The following is a 20,313-nucleotide window of genomic DNA, read 5'->3' on the forward strand; positions in this document are numbered from 1 at the left end:
CAAGGACGGACATGTGGGCATGAGAGCAGGGTGGAGTGTTGAAATGGCAAGCGACAGGGAGGTCTGGGTCATGCTTGCGGACAGACCGAAGGTGTTCTACAAAGCGGTCACCCAGTTTACGTTTGGTCTCTCCCATGTAGAGGAAACCGCATTGGGAGCAGCGAATGCAGGAGACTAAATTGAAGGAAGTGCAAGTGAAATGCTGCTTCACTTGAAAGGAGTGTTTGGGCCCTTGGACGGTGGGGAAGAGGGGAAGTAAACAGGTAGGTGTTGCACCTTCTGCAGTTGCATCGGAAAGTGCCATGGGAGGATGCTTACTGCACAGTGCACATCGCACTAAGATTAAAAGTTAAAGTTAGCAGGTTGTTGCACGCTTCCTGGCAATTTCAGCCTCCTTACTCACTGCAAACCTGCAAACCCACCCAGCATTTTCGGATAATATTCAACTGCAACTACACCTGTGACTCTTCACACACCCTCCCCTCACTTCAACAGTTTCCAATTTCCTGGCCCTAACCATCAATTTTTTTCACCATAAATGTTCAATCTCTCTCTGCACCACTATCCCCAAGCCTGACAACTCTCCGCTTCTTCTTTTAAAAGGAAGGTCAACCAGTTCCCCATCCGCTCCTTCACTTGGCTGAACTTATTCTCAAATTAAACCACTTCTCCTTTCACCCCACTTCCTCCAAATAACAGCTGCTGCTAAGAAGGCAAATGGAATATTGCTATGGGGTTGGAGTTTAAAAATGGGGAAGTCTTGTTACACCTGTACAGGATGTTGGTGAGGACACACCTGGAGTACTGTGTACAGTTTTGATCCCAGTATTTAAGAAAGGATATCCTGGCATCGAAGGCAGTTCAAAAGACATTCACTAGGCTAATTGCTGGGATGAAGGGTTGATTTATCAAGAACGGCTAAACAAGTTAGGCCTTTATTCATTAGAGTTTGGAAGAATGAGGGGTGATCTTATTGAAACACACAAGACTCTGAGGCGGCTTGACAGGATAGATGTTGTGAAGGTGTTTCTACCAGTGGGGGAATCTTGAAGTAGGGGATCTCATTACAGAATAAGGGGGCACTCATTTAAAACTGAGATGCGAAGGAATTTCTTCTGTCAGAGGGTAGTGAATGTCTGGAATTCTCTAGCTCAGAGAGTTTTGGAGGCTAGATCACTGAAAGTATTTAAAGAGGAGGTAGATAGACTTTTGAAATTTTGGGGAGTTGAGGGCTATGAGGAGCTGATGCGAAAGAGGAGTTGAGGCCTGGGGCAGATCAGCCATGATCTTATTGAATGGTGAGGCAGGCTTGAGGGGCCAAAGGGTCTACTCCTGCTGCTATTTCTTATGTTATTATGCTATGGAAACCCATAGAGGGCCTGTCTGTTTTTGGGATATGTGGAATGTTACTTGTTCAGAATTGAGTCTATTTTTGAAGGACGAAGTTCCGTGTAGAGTTGCTCTGAGAAAGGCGAGCCGAATAGTCACATTGTTTACCTTGAGACAGGATCTGCAAAAACTACAGGATCAATTACCACTCCCTTCTCCTGGTGTTAAAAGGATAGTAACGACCTCAAAATTGGGTTGGTAGCCTCACCACCCCATTAACATTGGCGATGATTTTGAAAGGGGCCTCCTGCCAGGTGTCCAAAGCATTGCTTGGTTTAGGCAATAGGCTCCTGTTGAACATGGAAATCGGGTCCCATGATGCAAATAGCACCTCAATTGTCATTTCAGGTCGGAACAGATCAGAATCTGTGATGTGCAGAATCCAAAAAATTCCATTGGTAATGGAACTGAAGAGGCCCCACTACAGTTTGGTGTTGAATTTTTGTGGCCCCTGGAGGAGCAGAAGTGACCCACAAAAATAATCTGGGCCGCTAGTGGCCCGGGACCCCCACCCTCTCTGATTGTGATCCCTCCTCCCCCAATGCACCTTGCTGATGGCTTCCCTGCCCTGACCTTGAGGCTTCTATCCACGAAGTTATACTGGGGTGCTTGTCTGTCCTCTTACACATCCCTGATTTTAATTGCTCCACATTGGCGGCTGTGCCTTCAGTTGTCTCGGCCCCAAGCTCTGGAATACCCTCTCTAAACCTCTTCACCTCTCTCCCGCCTTCTTTAAGACATTCATTAAAGTTTGTGTGTTCACAATGAGGCAGTTTTCATACTTAAACCAAAAGTTCTTGAGCCTCAGTCAAAGCAAACATAAAACAGATATAAGACTCAGAAATATAACTGTGTGTTTGCAGTAATCAGACCTAGTCTCAAATGCTCATAACAAATATTATTAGTAAAAAGAACATGAAGCACCAACTTTAGTGAGACACTGCCAGACTTCAATAAATAGAAATTCTTGCCATTTTTAATACCTTTTTATTCATTTAGTGGAAATCATTTGAAAAGGAGTTTGATTAACAGAGCTATTATTCCTTATAGCACAGAATTTTAATGGCACAGGAGGCCATTCAGCCCATCGTGTCTGCATCAGCTCTCCAAATGAGCATTATGACCTGGTGCCATTGCCCCTGCCTGTTCCCCGTACCCCTTAGCATTGTTTCCATTCAAATAATCATCTTATTTCCTCTTGAATGCTTCGATTGAACCTGCCTCCATCGCACTTCCATGGGCCATTAACTTAGTTTAATAAATGAGCTTGGTTGTATAGCATTTATACTTAAACTCTAGTTGGAAATGTGGTGGAGAGTCTGGCAGTAACTGCAATTTTTGTCTTGCATGTTGAACAGCAAAGAACACTTTGAACTTTGCTTAACATCTCTGTGCAATCACCCAGTTTCTGATGGTGTGAATTTTCCAACAGGGAAGTGTACTAGACTACAGAGAGTGTTCTTCTTTTCACTTCTGTAGGCTTTCCATGTTATTGTCATTTAACTTTGGAAGGAAGTTAATAGGGGGTGAAATATGAGCTCACAATCTAGCCTCTGTTTAAACCCACTGCTAACAACTAATTCTGAAAAGATGAATTCACTGTTCGCCTTTGACTTTTCATAATGAGTCACACAGAGGAATTTTAACACATTGAGATGCACGTCGGTTTGGTGGAGGATTGGAGGAGGGGTGGGGGGGGCAGCGGGGTTGCAGGTCAAATTGGGTGCAAATGTCAGCTCAGAAGCCGGCTCCAACATATTGCCTTCTGACGGTAGGGTGTGTTTAGCTGCATGCATTAGCAATTGGAGTATTTAAATCAACATATTTCAGCGACATTTTAACCAGCGTTTAAATTTAACAATACACACACTGGTTTCCCTGGACTTCTGAAACTTGCCATTGAAACCAAGGCGAGAACAGAATGGCAATTCATGGGGAGCATTAATAGTTGGGCAAATGCAGCAATAAATACTCAGCGTTCATAGCTGCTTTCTTACCCACCACTGGGCGCTATGACCAATGCAGTTGTTAAAGTGGAGTTATTTGAAAATCCTGAAATGCTTCTCTCTCCACAGATTCTGCCTGACCTGCTGAGTGTTTGCAGCATTTTCTGCCTTTATGATTATTATTATTGAAAGAAGTATACTTTAGCTGTGAGCCGCTGCCACATTAGTCTGCCTGCAGGTCCAAAGAGGTCAGGGAGGTTGGAATTGTCACAGGTTGGAAGCTCCTTGGGAATCTGAATCACACCTGCCAAAGTATTTTCCAACTGCATGGAATGGGAGCTGTTGCTTTGGTGAATACTCCTGGTTGTCCTGGGCTTGTGCCTTTGGGAAGCCAGCCAGAGACACAATCCCGAGCACCCACTCTTTCTGACTGGCGTTATCATCGGCAACGTTAACTGAAGGTGAAGTGAGGAGGAACAAGAATGTTCTCCACATTGGAAACATGGGTCATCCCATCCCAATCTCCTCCCCCTATCTCACAGACTTTCTGGGAGCTCATGAGCTATTGTCCCTGATGACCAACTTTATCCTTTCCAGGGCTGCCTCTTGTGACATGCTTGGTGACTCTAGCACTCCAATAATGTCCTGAAAATGCAAGACGATCAATTTTTGCGTGCTCCTCTTACTCAACGTGGTGGTTACTTGTGGCAATTGGTTTCATTCACCCATCACCCCCTATGCTCTCTGACTACCTTGGCTCCCGGTCTGGCAATGCCTTGTTTTCAAACCCCACCATGCCCTTGCCCCTCCCTATCTCTGCAATTTCTTCCAACCCCACAACTGCTCTGTATCTCTGCACACCTTCTTCGGTCTCTTGAGCATCCCTAATCTTAATTGGTCCATTAATAGTGGCCATGCCTTCAGCTGCTAAAGTCCTAAGCTCTGGAATCCCTTCTCTAAACCTTTCCACCTCACTACCAAACCTCTTGCTTTATGACACTTCATTCCTATTTCTTTGATTAAGCTTATCCTAATATCTTTTTATAAAGCTGTCAAATTTTGTTTGATAATGCTCCTGTGAAGCACCTTGGGATGGTTTACCATGTTAAAGGTGCTATATCACTGCATGTTGTAGTTACTTCCATCATTCTCCATCCAGCATTATGACGGGAGAGTGAGTGAATCTAGGTGAAATGGTAGAGTCTGTCCATCTGTGCCACTTCCCCTCAGCTCTTGTTCATTACAATATCCATGTCCACATTCATTATGGGAACTGTCTATGTAAACATCACAGGAGGTGCACCACCATATTTAACTTTCATTCTTGGCATGTGGATATCACTGGCAAGGTTTGCATTTTCATCCATCCCTATGAGGGTTGTAGTGTAACTAAGGGGGGAGTTTTATGCGGAAGCAGTGAGTCCCCCAGCTTAAACGTAGAGGGCGTGCCTGCCTTTGCTTGACCGGGTTGCCCCAAGCCAATTTAATGGCTGTGGGGTTGTTGCTGGGGACAGGACTTCTGCCCCATCTGAGAGGCCCTATTTCCGACAGCTGCCAGCCAATCAAGTAACTAGCAGCTCTTTAGTCCCAGCAGCATCACCAGAAGCAATGGCCACTAATCCCAGTCTCCAATGCAGCGAAGGCGCGGAGACCCAGGAAAATCCAGGGTTTTGCTGCGTCCAGGCAAGCAGGCCCAAGTGAGAGATTGGTGGAGGCAGAATTGGGAGGGGAGTAGGGAGGACCCTGTGGGGTGATGCTTTGGGTGGGGGAAGGACCTCTGTTGGGCACAAGATGCCTGAACAGGAGGCAACCCCCAGCCGACAACAAGGCCATTAGTGTGCACCATGCGGACCATGCAACAAACGCTTCTGGTAAAATACCAGCAGTGACAGGATGAGGCCTTTAAGTGCCATTTATGCTCAAACAGCTCCTATAGGGGTTCTAGCGAGATGCTAACAAGAAGGAACACACATACAATACATGCCTGGACATAGTTGGAAAGGAAGGAAGATTGATTTGCATTTATATAGGCCAGGATTTTTCATTGGTCGGGTGGGCTCGACAGGGGCGGTTCCCGAGCCGCCCACCGCCCGCAATCGGCTCCGCACCGCGATTTCATGCAGGTGGGACAATTAAGGCCCGCCCAACGTGAAACAAGAATGGTACCTGTGCAGGTGGGGGAGGGGAGGGAGAGTCGAGTCCAGCGCTCTTTTGCGCGTGCGCGTGAATGAGAGCTTCAATCTCCCTAAGGCACGGAGCTGCCTCAGGGAGATTGAAGTGATTGTTAAAAGAATATCTGAAAACATAAAAAATTTAATGAAACATGTCCCCTCATGTGACTGTGTCACATGAAATGGGAAATATTTTTATTTTTCACAGAAACTTTTTATTTAAGTTGTAAAAGCATTAGGAAACCTCATCCTGCTCGTGGATGAGGTTTCCTAAAAATCACAAAGGCCGCTTTGCCTTTGCACCTGCCGCCAATTGAAAGGTTGGACAGGCATCGTAAACTCGAAATTAATCACTTCATTAATGGCCTTAACAGGCCTTTCAATTATCGGCGGGCGCACAGCCGACTCTGGCGTGTGGCTGCCGAATGAAATATCGCGAGACAGCGTGATGACGTCGGGATGCACGCCCTGCATCATCACGCGTCATTTTATGTTCCGGTGTGTTGGGCCCGCCCCCGCATGCCGAAAGTAAAATCTTGGCCAGAGAGTTTTTCACAACCACCTGGCGTCTCAAAGTGCTTTTCAGCCAATGAAGTATTTTTGAAGTTTAGTCCCTGTTGTAATGTAGTAAACATGGCAGGCATTTTGTACACAGCAAGCTCCCACATACAGGAATGTAATAATGAGCAGATGATGTATTATGTGATGTGGATTGAGGGATAAAAATTGGCCAGGACACCAGGGATAACATCCCTGCCTTTCTTTAAAATAGTGACATGGGATCTGTTACATGCAATTGAGAAGGCTGAAGGAACCTTGGTTTAATGTCTCATCCAAAAGATGGCACCTCTGACAGTGTAACATTTCCTCAATACTGGAGTTTTAACCCTTGATTTTTGCACTCAGTTTAGGCAGGTTTTTGATTTGAAGTGTGCTGTATATTACATATCTCAGACCTGTGCAGAGATGACACACCAGCTTATATGTGTGCAACAGTTTTAATTTACAGTGCTTTAAAATGTCTACTCCATACTTCTAGCTCTAGCTTCCGGCTGTTTCTACAGCTTTGTTTACTTTTCTCTGAGTCTATACCCAGGCTAAATCAATCAAGCACAGTGAGCATCTAGAGTAAGCAGACTCATGCTCAAACACAGAGTCATTGAACAATACAAAGTGAATATGTCCATATTTGGCAGCCTTGAAACTTGGTGAAGGGGCTTTCAAATATGATTGAAGCTTATTAATACAGACTTAAATTTTTAAACCGGGATACAAAAATTCAACAAGAACCCTCTAATATATTTCAATAACTAATAGGCACATAACATGAATGCTCCTGAAACCTATCAACAGGAATATAATGACCTAAACTTTATTAATTATCTACTCAAATATATAAAAACTATTGGAGTATGTGTTATCAAATAACACTGGAACAGATGTTCCATGTTATTGATCTTGTTTGATGTGCTTCAAAGGAACTGAGATCTTTGCTAAATCTTAAATTGAACATAGCATTTTAGAATTTATTATCAATGAATCAAACATTGAGCTAAAGGTCAGACACCCATGCCTTGGGGGGAATAGTGAAGTGGTCACTTCAGGATAACAGTCTTAATTAACAACCTCCATGTCCAGGAAACTCAGAGTCCAAGCCAAGCCACAACTACAACAAAAATCGCACTGGATGCCAATATAACCATCAAGTTCAAAGAATTATTCCTTAAGTGGTGAAGAAACTCAGTTATACAATTAAACAGAAAACTATTCTGAAAGAGTTCAAGAACAGGGCAGACAGATCCAACATTCCAATTCCTTTTTCAGATGAGACAGACATACATACATATACATACGAGTTGGGAGCAGGAGTAGGCCGCTTGGCCCCTCGAACCTGATCATGATTGATCTGTATGTAACCCCAACCCTACATTCCTGCCTACTCCTGATAACCTTTCACCCCCTTGAAAATCAAGAACCTATCTAGCTCTGCCTTAGAAATATTCAAAGACTCTGCTTCCAGCGCCTTTTGAGGAAGAGAGTTCCAAAGACTCACAGCCCTTAGAGAAAAAATTTCTCCTCATCTCCGTCTTAAATAAGCTTATTTTTAAACAGTGACCCCTAGTTCTAGATTCTCCCACAAAAGGAAACATCCTCTCTGCATCCACCCTGTCAAGACTCCTCAGGATCATAAAGGTTTCAATTAAGTCGCCTCTTTACTAAATTCCAGTGGATACAAGTCTAACCTGTCCAGCCTTTCCTCATAAGACAACCTGCTCATTCCAGGTATTAGTCTAGTAAATATTCTCTGAGCTGCTACTAATGTATTTGCATCTTTCTTTAAATAAGACCAGTACTCTACACAGTACTCCAGATATGATCTCACCAATGCCCTGTACAACTGAAGCATAATCTCCCTACTTTTGTAATCAATTTACCTCACAATAAATAACATTCTATTAGCTTTCTGAATTACCTGCTGTACCTGCATACTAACCTTCAGTGATTCATGCACTAGGTCACCCAGATCCCTCTGAATCGCAGAGCTCTGCAGACATTGAAATGATCTGCTTGCTTGGGTGGATGTAAAAGATCCCACATGTGTTATGTCTTCTGGTTCCCATAAGTTATAAATGATCATATTTTAAACTTAAAATGCTGGAGCTGCGTCCAGTGTATTTGTTGGTGCTTCCATGTGGCTGCTGGACTGATAGACCGAGACTTGGCATATGAATGAGTGCAGCAGTGAAATGTGGCACCCCGGATGTACATTCTCATAACAAATAGTTCCTATTTCTTTACGAATAATGTAATCAAATAAGATCATGGCACTATTTTGAAGAAGAGCAGGGGAATTCTCCTTGATAATCACGTCAATATTTATCCCTCAACCAGCATTGGTTGAGGGATAAATCAAAACTGACATCTGGTCATTATCACTTTGTTGCTGTGTGGATATTGGGTGCCATGTTTCCTATATGCAACAATGGTTATGCTTTAAAAAGTACTTCATTGGCTGTAATGCACTTTGGGTTGTAGAATTACAAGTTATTCTTTCTGTCAATGTTCTCCCCTATCACAATCAAATCACTGCTGACCACCCCCAATGAGTGGATATGTCTCCATCGCCACCCCTGCGCTCACCGGCATCCCATATCTGCTTCCGAAGTGTCTCAGAGCCCTTTGTCATCCTTCCAACCCTACAACCCACTCTGTATCTTCAGCCTATGTGTTGACTCCCTCCCAGTCACACAAACATGTCTGCTCCTGAGCTGCAGCCTCTCCTGCAGCTTTCCTGTTCGACATGTGAAGATCCCAGATTTAAAAAAAAACACTCATTTGTGGAGTCAAATCTTCACAGCGTTTGATGAAAACGCCTCCACTTTGCTTGGAAATTCCTTCATCTCCCCAGTGATCATTGGGAATGTGGGCTGATGTTTGCTTTAATCAAGTGCCTTATCAAACACAGCTTTGTTCTGGCTACAAATGAAATCCATCAAAGTCACACTGGAATGGATGTTTAATATCTTTGTGAGCGTGCTTATTTCATTGCATTTAGGCAACAGTCTCCAATTTGCAGCAAAATAGCAAATGAGAGAGGACCAATGGTGCCCCCACATCTACCTGAATCACCAGACAGAAACTCAAGACAATGACACACTCTTGGAGCTCTAGAGCATCAACCCAGACTGTACCCTTAAACCCTGGAGAATGGCTCAAACCTATAATCTTCTGACTAAGGGGTAATAGTGGTATATACTGACTCACTTGAAGTAATGGTGGAGATATCTGAGAAGCCTATATCCCACGGAGGAGTTCACCATGTTTTCAAACACATACAAGGGGTTAAATTTTACATACACAAATTAGTCGGGTCTTGTTACCCAACCCTGCCTCCCAACATGAACATAAAATAGTGGGGATGTTGTGTTGACAATACAACGTCATCACACCAGCCTTGCAAATTATGAAGGTGGGCGGGCCCAGAAATCGACACCCCGCCCAACATTTTTAAATTAATAATGAACAAGTTATCGAGCTTCTTAACTAACGATCCAATCATCTGCAATTTTTTGTTGCCCGCTAGATTTTGGGCATTGGGCATGAAAACGTTTGGGAGTCTTTTATGGCAGCAATGACGAGGATATACAAGAGTGGAAGAAAAGACCTGCCACTGGGACCACAGTTGAATGGAGCGGCAGTTTCTGATGGGAAGGTAGAAACCTCTATGTTTTTTTTTTATTTTTAAAATTATCTTGTTTTGTCTTCAATACAAAAAAAACACTGATTCTGAGAGCAGACTGCGTTTACAATTCTAGCCGTGACCGACTTTCTGTTCACGACATTACACCTCTGCCTCATGTTCCGACCTACAGTGCCAATTGGGTGCAGAGCACCCATCCCCCACCACATCCCCACCCTTTGCTTCTCTAATTGGCCTCCATTCCGCTGAACGGGCACTAATTGGCCATCCGACGCTTGTTTGGACAAACTGCGACAGTGGGACCAAGCGGACTCCTTAGTCTTCGTTCTGCCTCCCTGACCCAGTTTAAGGTGAACTTGAGTAAAAACTCTTTTGTCCTCAAGCAATCACTTGAACCAAGTGGTGAAACATATGCCTGAGATCTTCCGGTCTCTGGATTATTGGAGACTGGACGTATGACACAAGATGAGCGTCAGGACCCCGTGGAAGTCCCGATGTGCTGAGTACTTTACTCAGGAAATGTTAGACAGAAAAATCCCAGTCTAACTCCTCGGTAACTACAAAACTGACGCCCTCCCCCCAATCAGTCACGCTGTTCCCCGAGTCCCCCCTTGAATCCCAGACTAGCCCTCATGACCTTTGCCCAATCCAACAACTCCACTGACCACCCAAATGCCCCAACCTCCGATTACCCTCCCGACTACGTTAACCACCGACTGCCCCCCGACAACACCTGACTGCTCCAGACCCACTTCACCCACCTGCCACCCTACCCACATGCCACCCTACCCATCTGCCACCTGCCCACTTACCTCACCCACCTACCCACCCTATCACCCTAGCCATTCACTCATTCATCTACTCACCCATTCATTAACATTCACATTGGACATTTAAACTTACATTATGGCACACTAGTGCCATAAAAAAAGGGGCATGTCCGATCTTCCACGTAAATGATTTGGAGGAAAATGTAACTGGGCTAATTAGTAAGTTTGCAGACGACATTAAGGTTGGAGGAGTTGCAGATAGTGAAGAGGATTGTCAAAGGATACAATGGGATATAGATCGGTTGGAGACTTGGCCGGAGAAATGGCAGATGGAGTTTAATCTGGACAAATGCAAGGTAATGCATTTTGGAAGGTCTAATACAGGTAGGAATTATACAGTAAATGGCAGAACACTTAAGTGCATCGACAGGCAGAGGGATCTGGGTGTATAGGTCCACAGGTCACTGAAAGTGGCAACGCAGGTGGATAAGGTAGTCAGGAAGGCATATGGCATGCTTGCCTTCATCAGCAGGGGTATTGAGTATAAAAGCTGGGAAGTCATGCTGCAGCTGTATAGGACCTTGGTTAGGCCACACTTGGAATATCGCGTGCAATTCTGATCGCCACTTTACCAGAAGGATATGGAGGCGTTGAAGAGGGTGCCAAGGAGGTTTACCAGGATGCTGCCTGGTCTGGAGGTTATTAGCTATGAGGAGAGGTTGGAGAAACTCAGATTGAGGGGCGACTTGGTAGAAGTTTACAAAATTATGAGTGGCATGGACAGAGTAGATAGTCAGAAGCTTTTTCCCAGGGTGGAAGAGTCAATTATTAGGGGACATAGATTTAAGGTGAGAGGAGAAAACTTTAGAGGAGATGTGCGGGGCAAGTTTTTTATGCAGAGGGTAGTGAGTGTCAGGAATTTGCTGCCAGAGGAGGTGGTGGAAGCAGGTATGATAGTGGTGTTTAAGAGGCAGCTTGACAAATACATGAATAGGATGGTAATAGAGAGATATGGACCCCGGAAGTGCAAAATGTTTTAGTTTGATTGGCAAAATGATCTGCGCAGGCTTGGAGGGCCGAAGGGCCTGTTCCTGTGCTGTACTTTTCTTTGTTCCCCTTACTTTAATCCGCTGCAATGGAGTTCTCTGATGGACTTTGTGCCCTGTATTTCTGGAGAAGCCGGGTTGGGAAGTCCTGGCCAGAAATGCGGAACTGCGTCAGAGTTAAGAAAAGCGTGGTGGGAGTAGTAATCTGAAGGTGATTGCTGCTTCTCGGAAGATCCCAGCCAGTTTTCATACAACAGGAATATTATGGTCTGTGGATCGTCAGCTAGAGCATTCTTTGCATTGCACTGTGGAGTACTGATGTACAAACACTTAACCACCTCAAACATTGTCTCCCTCAATTAAATTGGGAGAGGTATCAGTTAATTTATTTTAAATTGGTTAAACCAAGGTTGCACATACAAGACTAAAAACGGTGCGGAAGAGGTTGGTTGATTGAGCTAAGAGATTTCCTGCAAGTCATAACAGCTGCAGATTTAGATAACCTCAGATGTGGCAGTAAATATACTTGTCAATAGCGTAAACAGGATGAATGGTTGTTAATTCAGATACTCAGAATTCACCACTTGGTTCAAACGATTGAGGGCAAAAGAGTTTTTTCTGGAGTTATGCAGAAAAAGCAAGGAAGCGGTTTTCATTGGCAATCTTTATCAAAGAGCTAGCACAGACACGATGGGTTGAATGGCCTCCTCCTGTACTGTAAGACCATAAGACATAGGAGCAGAAATTAGGCCATTCGGCCCAAGTCTACTCAGCCATTCAATCATGGCTGATAAGTTTCTCAACCCCATTCTCCCCGTAACCTTTGATCCTCTTACCAATCAAGAACCTATCTATCTCGGTCTTGAATACACTCAATGACCTGGCCTCCACAGCCTTCTGTGGCAGTGAATTCCATAGATTCACCACTCTCTGGCTAAAGAAGTTTCTCCTCATAGAGTCTATGAATCTATGATTCAGAGTGTGTGTTCTATTTGTGACTTTATCTTCTGTTTTTTTCTTATATCTACTTTGCATCAAGGGTGAGATTTACAGAAGCTGATAAGGAAGTATCAGGAAGAACAATTATTTATCATGTATCTTTCACATCTTGAATACATGCAAGTTGGTTCACTAAATTTGTCCCATACTGTCACAGTGTAACTTCTACAAACTATCAGTTTTTTTTAATTAATTCACAGGATGTGGGCTTCGCTGGCTGAGCCAGCATTTATTGCCCATCCCTATTTGTCCTTGAGAAGGTGGTGGTGAGCTCAGTTCCATCTGCTATTCTGACCCACAAGCAACTTAATCTCCTGAGAAGGCTAAAAAAAACCCAAAAAAAACCATGGAGTGAATTTTATGGGCGACATATCCCTCGTTCCCCCCCCAGTCGAAATGTGGTGTTGACTTTAAATCTGAGGTGCCCTGCAGCAATATTGCACTGTGGGTGGGGTGGGGGGAGAGGATGACCTTAATGAGGTAAGAACAAATCTGATTGGCCAGCAGCTCTGAACAGCCAGCTGTGCCAGAACACAATCGTAGGCACTGCTGGGATTACAGGGAGTCCCAAGAAGAACTGAACATGTCTCCTGGTCTCAATGTTTGTTCAGGAATGAATTGGCCCCAGTGAGGGGGGTTGGTGGGGTGGGGGGGGGGGGGGGTGGGGGAGGTGGCTGCAGGATAGAGGGTTGGGTTTTAAAGGTCAGGTTGGAGGCACAAAGAGGGGGGGGGGGGGGGATACCATCTTGGTGTTGGTGCCCCTCCGTGGGACACTGGGGACGCCCCTCCCCCCCAAAGGAGGTAACTCCATTCCTTCCTGCCTCTACAGTGAAACCTGCTGGGCTGCTCGCCTTCCTTCCATGTCATTGCGCCTTCCCCTGCCGCACATATTATAGCAGTGGAGGTGGTATGAGGTCCTTAAATGATCATTAATTGGCCACTTAAGGGCCTCGACAAGCTGAAGGTTGGGCAAGCTGCTTGATGCCTTACCCAAGCCCCTGTAATATGGGGGACAGGGCGGGAAGGTGATGGTCTGGCCACCTGCTTTATTTTACGTGTACCCCCACCTTCAAACATGCTGGCGGGAGGCTGTAAAATTCACCCCCGTGTTGCAATTTAGGAAAAATCTTTTTGATATTATTGCAGAGAAGTGTGAAGTGATTCATGTTGGTAGGCAGAACGAGGAGAGGCAATATATATCAAAGGATACTACTGTGTATTGCACTGACAAAAGACTAATACGGAGATTCACTGTAAAGAGCCATTATGAAACTAACTTTATTTACACCTCACTAACAGAGAGGATAGCAGAAAGGGTTCTATGCTACACTCCCTCCTCATTTTAAAAAGAAACAATATATACATCAAAATCTTAAATGCAATGTGTGCATAATTTTCCAGAATATAATATGACTAAACCAATATCAACAATGCTTGAAATTTAACAGGTTGAGTTTCAAATTTGTTTTTACTGTAATCACAACTAAAACATATAGGACCAATACTTCCAGAATAATTTACATGTAAAAATGCTTTTCCTTAACCTCAGAATGTACTTAACAAAAATGTCATCATTGGACAAGAAATAATGAAAAGAACAATCTTTTCTTCTTCCTTTCTACATACTTTCAATTAATTTATCTGGCTTCTTTCTGTCTGGATATCTTCATTATTTCCATGGGCTTGACTTTGCTCTCTCAACATCTCTGTATCAAAACTGAACTTTGACTTTGGCTACCAATTTCACCTAATGGTTGGGACTGAGACAATATGATTAGTCTTAATCAAAGATACTGGTTTACTTTGTTCTACTGGTAGATTTTGTGATACTGACAAAATTTCAGTTTCTTTCTGACTTTCCTTTTCGTTCTGACTTTCACTTTGGACTCAAGGAGGAATTTGGACAATAGGAGGGTTATCATGCTCTTCTCTTGTCTGATTTCCTCTCTCAAGCAAATGATCTACATGACACGGATACAGATTCTCTCTAATCTTAACTAGATACGTTAAGTTCACCCAATCTCTTTACAACAACAAGGGCTCAACATTTATGTACTTGCTATAGCTACCGACCAAAACAAGGTACTCTTTTCCTTCCATCTGAAAGAAATCAACATACACTTGTTCCCATGGTTTTCTTGTGTTTGACCATGGAATGAAAGGAACATTGGTTGGATCATTTCTCATTCTGAACACACTTCACAACTTTCCCCTTCTTAATTGTCCCTGTTCTTTCTAATCTAACCCGCTATTTACTTACAGCTTCTAAATGTACATACACTCGCCTAGCCTTGCAAAATGTTGGCTGTATATTGCCCTATCCCTTGACTTCAGCCTTGTAAGGCCTAATTTATTATTTGGTCTGCCTTGCTCAAAGACCACTTTGTGTTCTCTTAACACTTTTCCAATTTCAGGCATACTGTTACTGGTCCCTATTGTAAATAACTTGGCCCAATTTAACCATATCTGCTTTAGCCAATTCCTTCACATCAGGGAAACTTTGTTCCCTCCTGTGACTACAATGGCAAGAAATAAGATGTATCACCATATTCCACCCTAACACAAAGTTGACCTAACAGTGGATTACTGTTATTGGAGTAATAGTTTCACACCAGTTTTTATAGAAGGGAATGTGACTCAGGGATTTCTTGCATATCTCCGACTCTCCTGTCTACTGAAATCCTATGGACCTTCCCTGCTGGCTCAAGAAAAGAATTCCTTTGCAATTTGCAACTCTCTCTTTCTGCCATTTCCATGGCAGTGGCCTTATCACTGGCCTCAAGCCTTCCAAGTCAGCTTGGAAACTTGGTCTGGATTTTATTGTTCTTTAGGCCTACTCCGAATGTGTCTCTAAGGTTGAGTACAACTCTTGATCTTCCTGCTTGATAACATCAACTTCTGTTTCCACGGTTAGAATCGTCCCAGATTTGCACTAAGCGCAGTAGCGGCTGCTAAAATGACATTTTACCTGCTGGCCGCAATGGCGGGCTTTCACGCTGTATTGTCCGAATCCCGCCACATTACTTATGCATTGCCAGGAAACACACTGTTTCCATGGGGGAAGAGATCTCATTCACCTGCCCACCATCACCTTGCCACTTCATCACGCTAGGGGCCATATTTAAAGCCCAGCCACATGCTCACATCTCAGTGCTTCCACGACTGCTGCAGAGAAGATGATCACGACAGGTAAGAAGACTGCAGTCCCCAGGTTTGGCGACACAACCCTCGAGCTCGTTTTGGATACCGTGGTGTCCCACTGGGATGTCTCGACCCCGCTCTGGCCATAGGGTGGGCAGAGGCATGACCAGCCAGGCTTGGGAGGTGGTGGCAGTGGTGGTCAGCGCCAACGCCCTTCAAAATAGGACAGACACCCAATGCTGCAAGAGGATGAATGATCTCCTCCGTTCCACCAGGGTAAGTCACTCTTCTCATCACTCTCAACTCACACACTCACAAACCCATCACACACCCACAGGGATCTCACTCACTGTCTGTTCAAGAGACATCACCATTCACTCTCTCACACTTACTGTCATTGTCCTCATCATGCCCATGGGACCACTCACTACCCACACATGCCAGGCATACATATCATCCACCTGGCAAGCATCCTGCTTACACTTTCTCCACCTCTACTCATGCAGGACAAGCTGGCACACAACAACAGGGAGAGGTCACAGATAAGTGGAGGAATGCCTGAAATCAAGGTCCTCATGGACTTTGAAAACAGAGCCATCCAGCTGACCAGTGATGATCTGGACCAGTCCTGTGCTGATGGCGAGGTCGGCACTGCTCTACTAAGTGAGGGTCCAGCAGTGCAACATCCATCAGACAACCATGCTGTGAGTGATGTGTCCTGCTTCACAGGCCACAGCCATGCACTAATTATCTCCCCTTGCTTCTGCAGGAACATCTGGGAAACAGCCGATGGAGTCATGATCCAGGGCCTCCAACCTCAAAGAAACCTCTGAAGAGGAGTCTGGAGGCACTCTCCTTGAAGTCCCGTCACAGTGCTCATCCACACCCTCCACCAGTGCAGAGATGCACACCTAGGTCCTTGGTGGGACCTAGCTTTAGAATAGCCTCGGGATCACAACCTGGTGAGCACGTAGCACTGTCTGATCCATAGCAGGCGGAGGCAGGGACTTCCCAGGTGTCCAGCACTCGGAGGACTGCTGGAGGCCAGAAATTTGCTGAGTCCAAGTCGGATGAGGAGCCTCTGGACTTGGTCATGTTACAGTTGCTGGAGCTGCAAAGACAAGCTCGGCAACATCAGGAAAGGATGCCCGCTGCACTCCTCAGAATGCAAAGCATGATGGAGGAGTCCACCTGCCTTCACTCTGAGGTGATAGCATCGGCATGCCAAAGCAACGAGGTCAACACTGGTAGGATGGCAGCTATCATGGAGACCTTGGTCCTGGACGTCACTCCTGCACTGCTGCGCGGGCTCAACTCCATCACTGATACCATAGTTGCCTTCCAACAGTGTGTATGTGAGAGGGGTGCCAGGCAACTCAATCTCACTCCAGATACCCCTCCTCCTCAAGAACTCAATCTGGGGCCCTCGGACACCTATAGGGAGGAGGATCAGCAGGTGCACACCCTGGAGCCAATAACCAGGTGACTCCAGGAGTGTCCAGCCCATCTGAATCCCCTCTTCCTGCAACCCCAGCAGTTCCAGGAGAGTGCCACTGCCCAACAGCAGGACCCTGAAAGCAGGCTGGGGTCCTCCACAGCTCTGCCCTCCAGAGGACGCCTGCCAAAGTCCTCACAGACAGGGTGTTGTAGTCAGCAGGCTGTTTCCACCTCTGCTGTGGTTGTCCGAAGAGCACCAAGATGTAGCGGTGGGGTTAGCAAAGTTAAGAAGAATTGGTTGCACAGCCTGGGTGTCAATCACTTGTACATACTGTTCACTATTGTCAACAAGCTCTGGTGAAGAGTCATACGGACTCGAAACATTAACTGTATTCCTCTCCGCAGATGCTGTCAGACCTGCTGAGTTTTTCCAGGTATTTTTGTTTTTGTTTCAAACTCCCAAGAATGTCTCTCTGCCTATGGTTCCTTCTTCAGATGAGTAGTGTTCTTGTCACTCAGATGTGAAACCGTTCTGCATAAAATAAAGGCAGGTGTCTCAGTCCAGGGCCTCTTATCTGCGTTTTGTGCAGCCTTCAGTCCAAGGTGATGGCCCGACCTCACACTCCCTGGACACATGCACCTTGATGGTGCTTGCCATTGCTGTCAGAATGTAGTAGGCAGGTGCCAGAGTTCCGTCATTCTCTGTGTGCTCTCAGCACCTTTAAGGTAGGGTTGGCCCCCAGCTCTCCAGCATCTGTGACCAGTGATGCTGTGCTCCTGAACGGCTCAGGTGCTGAAGGCAGACAAAGGATCAGATGCTTCTAAAGATTCATCGCTGCGTCTCTATGATATGACCCTGATCACAGAGCACAAGTGAGCTGCCCTCAGCCAGACAGGAGTCATAAATTCTCAGAGGCTATGTGAAGATTTATGGAGTGTCCTTACTGCATGTTGTCATCATCCTCCTGCAATCAAGCGAATATTAGGGCCTCCATTCGTCTCCACGACAGGAGCATTCTCACAGGGGGTATTCGCGCTATCATAAGCCAGACTGGAGTCAAACGTTCAAAGATGCAATGTGAGGATCTATGGGGTCACCTCACTACATGTCGTCATCATAATCCACAAATCTAGCAGCTATGAGGGCCTCCTAAGCACACCTGTCTCGTCTGGCCATTGCGAGGGCTTCATCCCCATCATCATCACCTTCGAGGACTCCTCACCCTCATCCCCGTCAGCGTCCTCATTGGAGGAGACCTCCAGCTGCTCCATCTCCTGCTCAGCCAGCTGCTCTCCCCATTGCAATGCCCGGTTGTAAAGGGCGCAGCTGACGACAACGATGCGTGACACTCTGTGTGAACTATATTGCAGGGCTCCACCAGACCGATCCAGGCACCAGAACCTCATTTTCAGCATCCCGATGGTCTGCTCCACTAAGTTGCAGGTTGCAGCATGAGCCTCATTAAACCATCACTCTGCTGCAGTCTGAGGCCACCGCATGGGTGTCATCAGCCATGTCCCCTGCAGGAAGCCCTTGTCTGCGAGGAGCCAAACCTGCAGCTTCTGTGGACCCTGGAAGACATGAGAGATCTGAAACCTACTGAGGATGTAGGAGTCGTGCACACTCCCTGGAAACCGTGCACACACCTGCAGGATGCGTTTCTGTTGGTCACACACCAGCTGCACATTCAGCGAGCGGAACCCCTTGCGGTTGATATGGTTCACTACATGTTGCGGTGGAGATCTGAGCACTACGTGAGTGCAGTCAATGGCACCCTGCACATGTGGGAAACCCACGATCTGGGCGAATCCAATCGTTCTTGAATCCTGGTTGTTCTAGTCCCGGGCAAAATGCACAAAGTTGTGTGCCCTCACAAAAATGGTATTCACGACCTCATGGATGCATTCGTGGCTGGAGGCTTGTGATATCCCACAGAGGTCACCTATGGAGCCCTGGAAGGAGCCACTGGCGTAGAAATTGAGCACTGGCAGTGGATGCCCTCCATGCCCCCGTGGCGCCAAATCCTGCAGTAGCTCGCAGATGTGACCAACCAGTTCCCTAGACGTACGCAGTCTCTGGCGACACTGTTTCTTGGTCATCTGCAGGAATGAAAGGTGGTGTCTATGGACCCTGGGTGCCGGCCAGTGATGGCTGGCTGTGGTTCTTGGGCAGCGTGTGCAGTAGCCCCAGCTGCCCCTTCTTCCTGAGGTTGCTGCTCCTGCCTCTGCACAACCAGGAGCCTCTCTCCTCCATCATCTTTGATCTCTGTAGGCCATCGGGCATACAGCTAGTTCACCAGACTCCATGATCCTCTGGTACCCCTCCTGCAGGATGAAAGAGAAAGACGTTTGGCTAGCATGGGTATACTAAGAACCTGTCCTGTTTTAACGCTTCCTGGATAGTGCTGACCACCACTTGAATGGCCAGAGATTAGTGCACTGCATGGCTGCTCGTAACCCCGCTCCACTCCACCTGACCGATTGGCGGCAGCTTTGCCCATTGGACAGCATGCTGTGCTCTTAGCTCAGGTACAGGCATTCTCCTAACCCACACTGCAAGGCTGCACTGTTAGCTTGAACCATCAGGGAGACTGGTCCAAACTGGGATTCGGATATTGCAAGGGGCTGTGAGCGCCTCCAGTAGTGACTGCTCCTTGGCCAGCTTTAGCAAGGAGATTGTATGATGTGTGCAGTTGTCCAACTGTTCTGCAGTCCACCTAAAATGCTCGTGACTTTGCAGTCTGTGCTGGGGGGGGTGAAAAGCTTTGGAGCACTTGGTGGCATTTTGATTCCTCTGCGTTGCTTGAGTGGGCAAAGAAACTAGAGGCCCGACTCCAATCATACCAATGAGGCTGCGCCTGAACTGTCTCAGCTGAAGAGGAATGGTCACTTTATACAAGTTTCTCCAATGCTTGGCTGCTTCCTTCGCCCACCGTACCCCCCACCCTGAATGCTTGTGCGCTATATTCAATGGCAGGGCCACCCTCACCTCCCCCCCCACCCCCCACCCCCCATGTCGCCTCGACCGTAAGGCAGCCCTTGCACGCCACCCCCCCCACTATCAATGCTCCTCAAGCTTGAAGTCCAAAGGCGACCCTGGCGAGCGCTGCACATTGTTGCTGTGTACTCAACTCTGACTTCCCCGCCAAGTGCTTGCCTTTTATGTGCTGTTGTGAAACATGTTAGCGGGAAGGATGGATGATCCAGAGCGGG

General features: G+C 46.2%; 1 protein-coding gene across 1 annotated transcript in view; it reads left to right on the forward strand.

Annotated features, from left to right (window-relative positions):
* Positions 1 to 9,543: 9,543 nt before the first annotated feature.
* Positions 9,544 to 20,313, forward strand: part of gtf2a2 (general transcription factor IIA, 2) — a 73,295-nt gene continuing 62,525 nt past the window's right edge. Inside the window, exon 1 of the mRNA XM_041178277.1 lies at positions 9,544 to 9,719. Coding sequence (XP_041034211.1) covers positions 9,630 to 9,719 — 90 coding nt within the window. The 5' untranslated portion in view covers positions 9,544 to 9,629. The remainder of the gene's footprint in view (positions 9,720 to 20,313) is intronic.

Source organism: Carcharodon carcharias, chromosome 32 (assembly GCF_017639515.1).
Source record: "Carcharodon carcharias isolate sCarCar2 chromosome 32, sCarCar2.pri, whole genome shotgun sequence".
NCBI lineage: Eukaryota > Metazoa > Chordata > Chondrichthyes > Lamniformes > Lamnidae > Carcharodon > Carcharodon carcharias.